General features: G+C 46.6%; 4 protein-coding genes across 4 annotated transcripts; 1 reads left to right on the top strand and 3 right to left on the bottom strand.

Moving 5' to 3' along the window:
• Positions 1–1,357: 1,357 nt before the first annotated feature.
• F5Y00DRAFT_270044 (uncharacterized protein) lies at positions 1,358–1,882 on the bottom strand (the record flags this gene model as incomplete). Its single annotated transcript, XM_048012546.1, has 1 exon — positions 1,358–1,882. The coding sequence occupies one exon, from the start codon at positions 1,880–1,882 to the stop codon at positions 1,358–1,360; it is 525 nt and encodes a 174-aa protein (XP_047864467.1).
• A 538-nt stretch (positions 1,883–2,420) lies between these two features.
• F5Y00DRAFT_262324 (transmembrane amino acid transporter protein-domain-containing protein) lies at positions 2,421–4,006 on the bottom strand (the record flags this gene model as incomplete). Its single annotated transcript, XM_048011363.1, has 3 exons — positions 2,421–2,635; positions 2,784–3,608; positions 3,667–4,006. The coding sequence occupies 3 exons, from the start codon at positions 4,004–4,006 to the stop codon at positions 2,421–2,423; spliced, it is 1,380 nt and encodes a 459-aa protein (XP_047864466.1).
• A 1,241-nt stretch (positions 4,007–5,247) lies between these two features.
• On the top strand, positions 5,248–7,661 carry F5Y00DRAFT_237715 (dihydroxy-acid dehydratase). Its single transcript, XM_048007865.1, has 2 exons — positions 5,248–5,542; positions 5,602–7,661. The coding sequence occupies exons 1-2, from the start codon at positions 5,463–5,465 to the stop codon at positions 7,325–7,327; spliced, it is 1,806 nt and encodes a 601-aa protein (XP_047864465.1). The 5' UTR covers positions 5,248–5,462; the 3' UTR covers positions 7,328–7,661.
• Positions 7,662–9,470, bottom strand: F5Y00DRAFT_237714 (uncharacterized protein). The gene is made up of 2 exons (XM_048007864.1): positions 9,041–9,470; positions 7,662–8,966 (listed from the first exon to the last, which is right to left on the bottom strand). Exons 1-2 carry the CDS (start codon positions 9,069–9,071, stop codon positions 8,005–8,007), a joined length of 993 nt encoding a protein of 330 aa, XP_047864464.1. The 5' UTR covers positions 9,072–9,470; the 3' UTR covers positions 7,662–8,004.
• Positions 9,471–9,561: the final 91 nt, after the last annotated feature.

Below are 9,561 nucleotides of genomic sequence, written 5' to 3'. Positions count from 1 at the left end.
TTATCCGGGCCGTTCCCAAGATGGCGGAATGCCATGGAATCTAAGGTGCCATATTTGATACGTTACTTCCGGCGCTCTGGTCCCAAGCATCATGCCGGTGGAGATTACCATCGTCCAAGAATCGAAAAGACCAGGTAGGGGATGCAGATAGGACCTTGGCACAATATCGAATAAACAATACGTACTTTTCCAACGATGGTTCATACCACAGAGTCGATACCTGGTTACCGCTTCAAGTTTACGATCTGTCTTTGGTTACAACTCTACAATCGAAGCCGCGTCACGTACAAGCTTCACCAACGCAACTCGACGCGGAGCCAGGGGTAACAATATGGATGTATGGCGGTGTACACAAGTCTGAATCGTAACTCGCATGTGAATATGGTATATCAAAGTGGAAACATCCCAAGCAAGGCGTGTATCCGACCAGATTGCGAGATTAAGCCACTCAGTTGTATCCGGTGGAGGTGTAACTCGGCCGCGTAAGCAATGGGCTATCAATCTGATATACTCTTGACAATGTGTATTAGGATAATATCCTAGCGAATTTCGTTAATTAGAGATGCACGTAAAAGCTAAGAGTAACGAGGCGGGATCTTTGAGGTTGAGAATTAGGGGTTCACTCTAACGAATACTCAAGAGACTACAACTATAGACTATAGTATAATCGTGTTTATAGTATTACAAGTAGAAATACGGGATATTATGTCTAATTCGGTGATTATACTTTAAAACTTGAATTTTATTGCGAAACAGAAAGCTCTTGTATAAACTTATAGTTACCCATTGCAATTGTATAGCAATATGTATTAGGTACTTATAGGGTTGTCTATAACAAAGTACTTAGAGTTACTAAATAAATCTAAATATTCTATTATTAATAATAGTAAGTCTTGGGACTGTATGTAAATAAGGTCATCAACGGGGAGCATGACCATGAGTCTAATGAGCAAGGAGAAATAATAATATCTTGCATCAAATACTCTATCAAACTTAACGCTTCCAATTTAACTTAAGAGCTCCTAGAATGAGTGGTCAAGAAGACTGCTCGGGGCATCCCGGCGAGAGTGTGTATAGATCAAACTTGCCCCCTTCACTCATGAAGAAGCTCAGCTAGATACAACAAGCATACATAGGTATTTTCACCAAGAGCAATTACACAATATTTCGACGTGTGTGGCAGATTCAATAAGGCACAAGTAGTATTCGACATGAGGGAATAAACGATGAAGGTATTGAAGTAGAAGTCCAATTCTTATCATCAAGTTTATTTCGTTAACTCATTCCTGTAGCCTGCATCCTATTCATCAGGCACCTAGCCATTAATTCCCAAAATACCTATATCGCTTCAACTTCATCATGCCTGAGTGTCCTCGTCCAATCCAGCATACGGCTGTTGATTATCCACATGCTTCTCACGTCCAGCGGGAGTGCCAGAAATTGTTGGCTTAGAGAGGAATCCTTTCTCAGCAGCCAACCCGGGGTCTTTCTGGGTGAAGGTCTTAGAGTAGCTCGCGTTCTTTTTCTTGTCCTCTGCCTCTGCGCCGATGCTATCGTCCTCCTGCAGGTTCTTGCCGTGCGGACCTCCTGGGTACTTAACGTACTGGTTCAGTACGTACGTAGGCGCTGGTTCAGCGTTTCTCGGACCCTGACCCGATGTGTTGGTAGTGGAATCTTGGCGAATGCCGCCCTCGTCGGGTTTTTTGGCGGATATTAATTCCTCATGGCTAATTGGCTGAGGCTCTGTCTCGTTGGCTTGGAGGAATGTTTGTGATTCTGCGGCGAGGGAATCCTTGGTTACGACACCGGTTGCCTCCTTAGATATAGGGGCATTTTTGCCGAGGGTGACCTTAGTTCCTTTGCCAGGTGGTTTTCCGGACATATTGGTTAATTTTGCGTCTTTGTGTGTTTTGTCTGAGGTGGTTTCGCTTTTTGCTTCGTAGATTAGGGAGGTATGTAAGTTGATTTGGCTGAAATTCGTACAAATTAATATGAGAGAAGAAAACAACATACAATTGTTTGTGATGCGCTTCTTTAATAAGTATTCCTCACAAGATCTCGAAGGGTTTTTGCTATTAGAAGCTTCTATTGTTGACGTCATAAGGCTGGCAAAACGTCACAGCTCCAGGATCATGACCTCACCAGGCTCACCTCACTTATTCCTAGTGTACATTATGTAACGATGGTGCATCTTTGTTGATGAATTTAATTAATGTCACATATAAGGCGTAATTGCTGGTTAGCAATTACGGCGTCGTTCTTGCGATGGTATATAAATGGTATAAGCCGGAGCTTTAAGTCCGATCTGTTATATCATGGCGCATTATAATACTTCTGCACACATACACTACGTATTATATTATCGATGCAGCTTTTTACCTGTTCGAACATATAATATTGGAAGTGATCGAAAATCGATATCAACACTGGAACGGCGGCGGCAACTCGCCAGCCTCTGCAGCCTCCCGCAGTGAGTAAATGGTTCCATACAGTCCACCGACGCAAATGAACCCACCCGCAAGGACGGTAAGTACGTTGAGAGAAAACATAATAGGATTCTTAATCCATCCGTCATATCCTCCGCCATAGTGATATGTGTCGTGTAACCAGAACGCTCCAGCGAGCCCGTAAGTGTCTGCAACAGCGTGGGTCAGCAAGTGTACTGTAAAAAGCAAGGAACGGAACTCAGGGGCTCAGATACATGTTAAAAGTAACAAGTCTCAGTTGATATAGAAACAAGCAATCATTCAAGACGAGAGGAAATTATTAAAATCAGTACGTACACCAAGCAGCGAACATAGATGCCGCAATGCCAACCAAGTAGTTGAAAATAGAAATTCCAACTGCAAAGAGGAATGCAACGGTATTAACCAGAAGTATGAGTAACGCCCAGACACTCCAGCCGGTAAAAGTATGCGAATGTATATGACGACTCCCTCTAAAGAGGCGAACAAAGACCAATTTGGCAGCTGTATGAAGATTTAGACTACCTGCTATGAAGAAGTTGGGAATCGCAAGTCCAAAGGAGATCTTAGACCAGAGTGGGCTTAAGCTAAGGAGGCTTGGGCTAGAGACTCCTTGACCAATATACCAATAAGTGACAACAGCGAACGAGATGTAGAATGAGGTTGCTACAATCTGCAGTGTCCATGCCGCCTTCATCGCATCTTGTGGACGCTTCATTTCTGAGATAAAAATGAAGAACACAAAATGACCGGCATAGGCGAACACGGGATTCGTCAAACTAATAAAAGCCGACGCAAAGTCGCTGGACCTTGTGATCACTATATTCCCTTTGTCAACGGGAACAGCTCCCGCACCTACCATCGCTACAATTCCTGCAGAAATAATGGATATCCCACCGACCACCCAGACCAAGCTTAGATTATGGAGAGTCCGGGGAAAGCTGCAAATGGCTACCGCGATGGTAAATATGCCAGAGAATGCTGTTGCGCACAGTTTCGCGTCTGATAAAACAGTCAGGGCGAGCTGGCCAGCAAGGATTTGAGATCCCGCAGAACAGACGGCGAATATGACAGTTCCCGCACTCAATATCTCTCTACCAACAGGCCCGAATAAGATGTTCCCGGCATCACCCATGTTGTGAACTATATACAACCACTTAGCCAACATCGGAGGCCAGTAAAGCTATTAGGGACTACGTACCTTCAGGATGTCGTAACTTAAACTCGATAAGCAACCATGCTGTGAAAGTAGCGAATACGCCGAGAAATGCAATAACGATAACACCGGGGACGATGCCAACGGCATCCAACGAGCTGGGCAAGCTCAACATACCGTTCGAGATGATTTCGGCGATCATCAGAACGGCAGTGAGCGGCCAGCTCAACGTCTTGTATTTGATATCATGATTGTCTTCTTGTCCGAAAACATCGTTGGGAAGTCCGGGACTAGTAAATCCCACCTCCTGGTCTACACGAACTGCATCATCACAATCGGTACCGTCGACTTTCTTCCGCGAGAGGGTATTGCCAGTCACAGCCATAGTTATGTATCATATACCGATTTGAGCTGTGTTACGCTATTATAATAATAATGCAATATCATTCTAGACGTGATAATATCCAATTACTCTCTGTCCTACATCTTACTGATACATGTGCGACTCCGCATCGCCTCCTTGGGCAATATGACGTTATTAGTAATGCATGCGACTTTACATAGGTATATCACACGGCATATTATAAGAGATAAGCTTCTCTTACCTTGGCCTCCCAAGAGCTCGGAGCAGTGGGGCAGATCTCGGCCGCTGTACCGACATTGCACGAGTCTGCGATAAGAGATGGAGTACGCTCTAGACTCCAAAGCGGAGCCGTGACGGATATCCCTTTTTGGAAGGTAATACATCTAACCCAAGCTCTAGATTGGACCATGTCTATAGCCGTATATTTGAGTAATAGCTCTAGTTTTTAGTCTATGAAACCTGTTATTCGATTGTTACTAAGGGATAACTTAGAGTGGCTGAGGTTACTGAGACTCAAGCACTTACGGACAGATCGATGAGCTCTACGGCGGAGATAGATAAGTAGGTACCTTTTACTCTCAGTCTATTTGCACCAGCTCACTTCCTACTTTCCCATATATTTAAAATATGAGGTGCTTCTATAGTAATTCGAGTTTTACTGTTTGGAAGGGCAGGGTAATTAGACACTAGGTAGGTAACTGACGTTAAGTGACGGTGTATCAATTGCTTTACTTGGTATCAACTGTTCACTAAGAAATAAACAGGACAAACAGGCAGGCCTTTCATTTCCTAAAATCGAAAATTTAGAGAAGTTATATTGAACTATTGATTCTCACGCGCATTTATAATATTGTACTGACAAACAACACTGCTCAACCCCGTCCCGATAGACATCTTTAACTCATGAGTCCATGAAAACTCACTGACATATACTATTTCCTTGTTAAGCCCATAATGAGAATAGCAAAACCATAGAAATGAGTTGTTATTTCCCTTCTTATTCGTAGTATAAGCCAGCACTTGCGTTAGTGTTAGTTAAGCAATCAGGTACGGACCGGGTCCGATCCGGTAATCGGGGACAAGCCCGGACATGTCGGCCCCACGGGCATGAAGTACCCAAACAGCGAACCAATACCAGTTCCGTAAATGGTCATAAGTGATCCCTAATTAGTGCGGGGTTTAGTGGGACTTAGCGTACCCGCATCGTCTTGGATCTGTTACTTCGCCAATCAATTTAGGGATTTTTGTCACCGGCCGATGTCGCCCAAGAATTTTTTGATCTCGACTCACCAAAAATTTACAACAAAGTTATAATCTTCTTTTTTCAAAGGCCAATCGCAAGTTGCCTATTTGCCTCGCATTCCTTTGGAATCGGCCTTAATTGTTGGAAGACCCTCCTTATCAATTGACATTATTTCAATTGTAGGAGAGAGTCTGCTGGTCTACCAACAACTCCGGCCCCTCGTCGAAGCTCACCATGGCTTTACATGCTCTCCTTCGAGCCAGAGCTCCGGTAGCTCTGACTCGGGGTGCCCTCGCACCGTCAAGACAATATGCGTATGTAAAACCGCCGTAATGCATCCCTAATACGTTTAACTGAGTATTTATATCATTAGTCGCCTTTTGAGCACGACGCCTTGTCGCCGTTCCAATGATTCCGATCTCAACAAAGTCTCCCGCTTCATCACACAACCTAAGGCGCAGGGTGCGTCGCAAGCTATGTTATATGCGACGGGCCTCGCCGAAGAGGACCTCTCAAAACCTCAGGTCGGTATCTCGTCTGTGTGGTACGAGGGTAATCCGTGTAATATGCATTTGATGGATCTGTCGGCTGTGGTTAAAGAGTCCGTTGCACGCGCCGGGCTTATTCCTTACCGGTTTAACACAATCGGTGTCTCTGATGGTATATCCATGGGTACAACCGGCATGCGCTACTCTCTACAAAGTAGAGAAATCATTGCCGACAGTATTGAGACTGTTATGCAGGGCCAATGGTACGATGCAAACGTTTCGTTACCCGGATGCGACAAGAATATGCCCGGTGTCCTAATAGCTATGGGCCGAGTGAACCGACCCAGCATCATGGTCTACGGTGGAACTATCAAGCCTGGTTGCAGTAAGTCTGGTGCGCCAATTGATATTGTCAGCGCTTTCCAGGCGTACGGACAATACATTTCGGGCGACATCACGGAAGAGCAGCGATTCGATATTATCCGACATGCATGCCCCGGAAAAGGTGCATGTGGTGGCATGTACACGGCAAACACAATGGCTACCGCTATCGAGACATTAGGAATGACTTTAACAGGTAGCAGTAGCAGTCCTGCTGATGACCCTAGCAAAATCAAAGAATGTGAGCAAGTTGGCGAAGCAATCAAGCACGCCATGAAGGAGGATATACGCCCGCGGGATGTCATGACGAGAGAAGCATTCGAAGAGGCTATGATCGTGGTAAACATCCTCGGAGGTAGCACAAACGCCGTCATGCATTTGATCGCCATTGCGGACTCCGTGGGCATAAAGCTCACAGTGGACGACTTCCAAGCTGTCTCGGACAGGACACCCTTCCTTGCCGACCTAAAACCGTCTGGTAAGTTCGTAATGGAAGACTTGCACAAGATCGGCGGTACCCCCGCCCTACTCAAGTTCCTCATCGGCGAGGGTGTCCTTAAGGGTAACAGTGTCACTGTAACGGGCAAGACGCTGAAGCAGAACGTCGAGTCCTGGCCGTCTTTCCCCAAGGACCAGCAGGTCATCCGACCATTCTCCAACCCCATCAAGCCCACAGGCCACATCCAAATCCTACGCGGCCAACTCGCTCCGGGCGGCTCTGTCGGCAAGATTACGGGTAAGGAGGGTCTTGTTTTCACCGGCAAAGCCAAATGCTACGACCAAGAAGACGATTTCATCCAGGCCCTTGAGCGTGGAGAGCTGAAGAAGGGCGAGAAGACGGTAGTCATCATCCGGTACGAGGGACCCAAGGGTGGACCTGGTATGCCTGAGATGTTGAAGCCATCGTCGGCTATTATGGGCTACGGTCTTGGCAACGACGTGGCGCTATTGACAGACGGTCGATTCTCCGGAGGTAGCCACGGTTTCCTAATTGGCCACATTACACCCGAGGCGCGCGAAGGTGGACCGATTGGACTGGTGAAGGACGGTGATACCATCACGATAGATGCCGAGAAGCGCGTCATCGATACCGACGTCAGCGACGCGGAGATGGCAGAGAGGAAGAAGTCATGGAGCCCCCCGCCGCCGCGATACTCCCAGGGCACATTAACCAAGTATGCTGCTCTTGTCAGCGATGCTAGCCACGGATGTGTCACTACAGGACACTAAGGTTCTGTTAAGCGTATATAAAATGATATTTGGGGTTGAATGCTAAAAAAGCAAGTGGGATGGATGTCTTGTATCTATTGGTCTTAGGCTATGTTATGCGGCGATCTGGTTTCTGGTCCGGAAAATAGGCGCATCGGACTCCGGCCGTTGTCTTATGGGCGGCAATTAAGAAGAAAAAAATCGAACAAAGTTCAAACTTCCCGGAAGCTTGTTTAAGCATTTAGAAGCGTAAATCTAAAATAACCTACCTGTTACAGCTAAAATTCACATGAGTTCCCTGTCGTAGAGTTAAGGTTGAAGCCGGCAGGGTTCGAGATGAGTGATAGATACACCTCCTTTTTCAATCAGTTTCATTCCTCATAATCTGACTAACCTACAAGTTTACAGACGTCTTGTATCGTACCTATATCCATCTCTTCTCTTGTCATTGACCATACACTAATCTCTCACATCTCACAAGCAATCCGATTCGCTTTTACCCCTATTCTTCCGCTCCAATGGAACCTTCACCACGTGGGGGGAAAATAATAATATCAATCAATCAATGCATCAATCAATGCATTAATCAATGCATGCTCCACCCAAAATACGTAACGATGACGTTAGATGACTACCAGCAAGCAAACAGCTTGTCCAGTCTGAGAATACATAAAAAGATAAAGGAGTACCGCATAACTTCATTTTTTGCCCTTATTCCAGGCTGAGACAAACGCCGCTTTATCCCGTAGCGTCAAGCCGACTCTCTTATTACGCGCGAGTCGGGCCAGATCATCTGTGACCTTATCGAGCAACGCCCGTTCCTCAGACGTCAGAGATTCACCGTCCACCTCATCACCGGTTTTATCCGGGATTCCGTTCGCTGGACCATCCCCGTTCGTCGCCGCAGCAGAATTGTTGGTCACACCTTCAGCGATGCGCACCCGAATAAGATGCGTAGGACGGCTGAGTAGTTTCCATAGGAAGGAAATATAAGCACCCGGGACAGGGGTTGTAATGTCGGGCGGCGTATACCGGATGCTGACGGGGAAGATCTTCGCATCGGCAGGCGCGGATAGTAAAGACGGGGAGAACGGGAGGATACCCTTGCCGTTCGTGGTGCTCATCTCGGGGAAGACGGCGATAACGCGGTGCGGGTTTTGCTCTACGAGTGCACGCAGGGTAGTCAAGTTTTTAGGAGACGGCAGAGAGAGCGCTGGTGGCGAGAGGGCAAGCAGGATAGCGCGCAAAAGGGAAACACGCTGGACCTTGCGGGTTCCCGGGAACGAGATGGTGAATATGGGGTCGAAGATAGCTGCGAGGTAGAGAGCATCGATAGGGCTCGTAAACTGCGCTGCAATGACGGAACCGCTAGAATTTCCTGGGAATCGCGAGCTCGGCTGCTGCGAAAGCGAGCCGCGCTTGACGCCGTCGAGCTGTAGATCCACCCACCAAATCCCCGGTATACCAAGGAACGTCCATAACAGCAGCTTACGAACGACCTGGGGAACGAGGAAAGAAGGTAGGTTGTCGAGGAAGATGAAGAACAAGGCGCTGTACGACAGGAAGAGCGGCAGTCGGAAAAGGAAGAGAGCTGTGTGTAAGAGCGAGGAGAGGGTCGAACTCGGCGTCGAAGAGGGAATAAAGGGCGAGATACCAGATCCTTAATGAGCAATATTAGTTAGTCAGGTACATACATGATCACATTAGAGACAATATAGTTAAGTTAAAGCTTACCGCGATCGCGGAACTGGCTGTATTTCTCCATCTTGTCTTTCTAAAGCTAGAACTATGGAGATGTGGCGTGTGATGATGAATAACTAAGAAGCTACCTAAGCTACAGTAGAACAAATCTGCCCGGCCTTGGGGTGTTTTTTTCTTTTTTTCTTTTTCGAGGCTACCGAGACATTAAGGAATAATGTGTGCCGAACGTTGGGTATAACCTAACGGTATTGTACGGGGCGCCAACGCAGAAGGTAGGTATGTATCAGTGTATGTACAGTAGAGGTAAGAAAATAGTGTAACGGGGATTTTTGAACCCGTCAGATGAAAGAGGACATGAATTAAGACGGTACGATGGCGTCAGGGGTTGACATTTGACATTTTTGGTGTTTGGCATGTGAAGAGACCTAACGGTTAATGCTTAACCTAACCTAATAAACTTTCCATGTGCCAACTTTGGGAAAGCTCAGACCAAGTAAGCTGATTCCCGTTCAGCCCGCTTCACCCGTTTCAGCCCCATAAAACTGTTAGCCTTG

This window comes from Daldinia vernicosa (assembly GCF_022497035.1).
Source record: "Daldinia vernicosa strain CBS 139.73 unplaced genomic scaffold F5Y00scaffold_25, whole genome shotgun sequence".
Lineage (NCBI taxonomy): Eukaryota > Fungi > Ascomycota > Sordariomycetes > Xylariales > Hypoxylaceae > Daldinia > Daldinia vernicosa.
This window is presented reverse-complemented; position numbering and strand designations above follow the sequence as displayed.

What these genes read in the sequence shown, in the direction of transcription:
- F5Y00DRAFT_237715 (XM_048007865.1), top strand. Translation starts at nt 5,463, where the DNA reads ATGGCTTTACATGCTCTCCTTCGAGCCAGAGCTCCGGTAGCTCTGACT. An exon ending in GCACCGTCAAGACAATATGC is followed by an intron (nt 5,543 to 5,601) that starts GTATGTAAAACC and finishes TTATATCATTAG; the next exon opens with TCGCCTTTTGAGCACGACGC.
- F5Y00DRAFT_237714 (XM_048007864.1), bottom strand. Translation starts at nt 9,071, where the DNA reads ATGGAGAAATACAGCCAGTTCCGCGATCGCG. An exon ending in CAGCCAGTTCCGCGATCGCG is followed by an intron (nt 8,967 to 9,040) that starts GTAAGCTTTAAC and finishes TTGCTCATTAAG; the next exon opens with GATCTGGTATCTCGCCCTTT.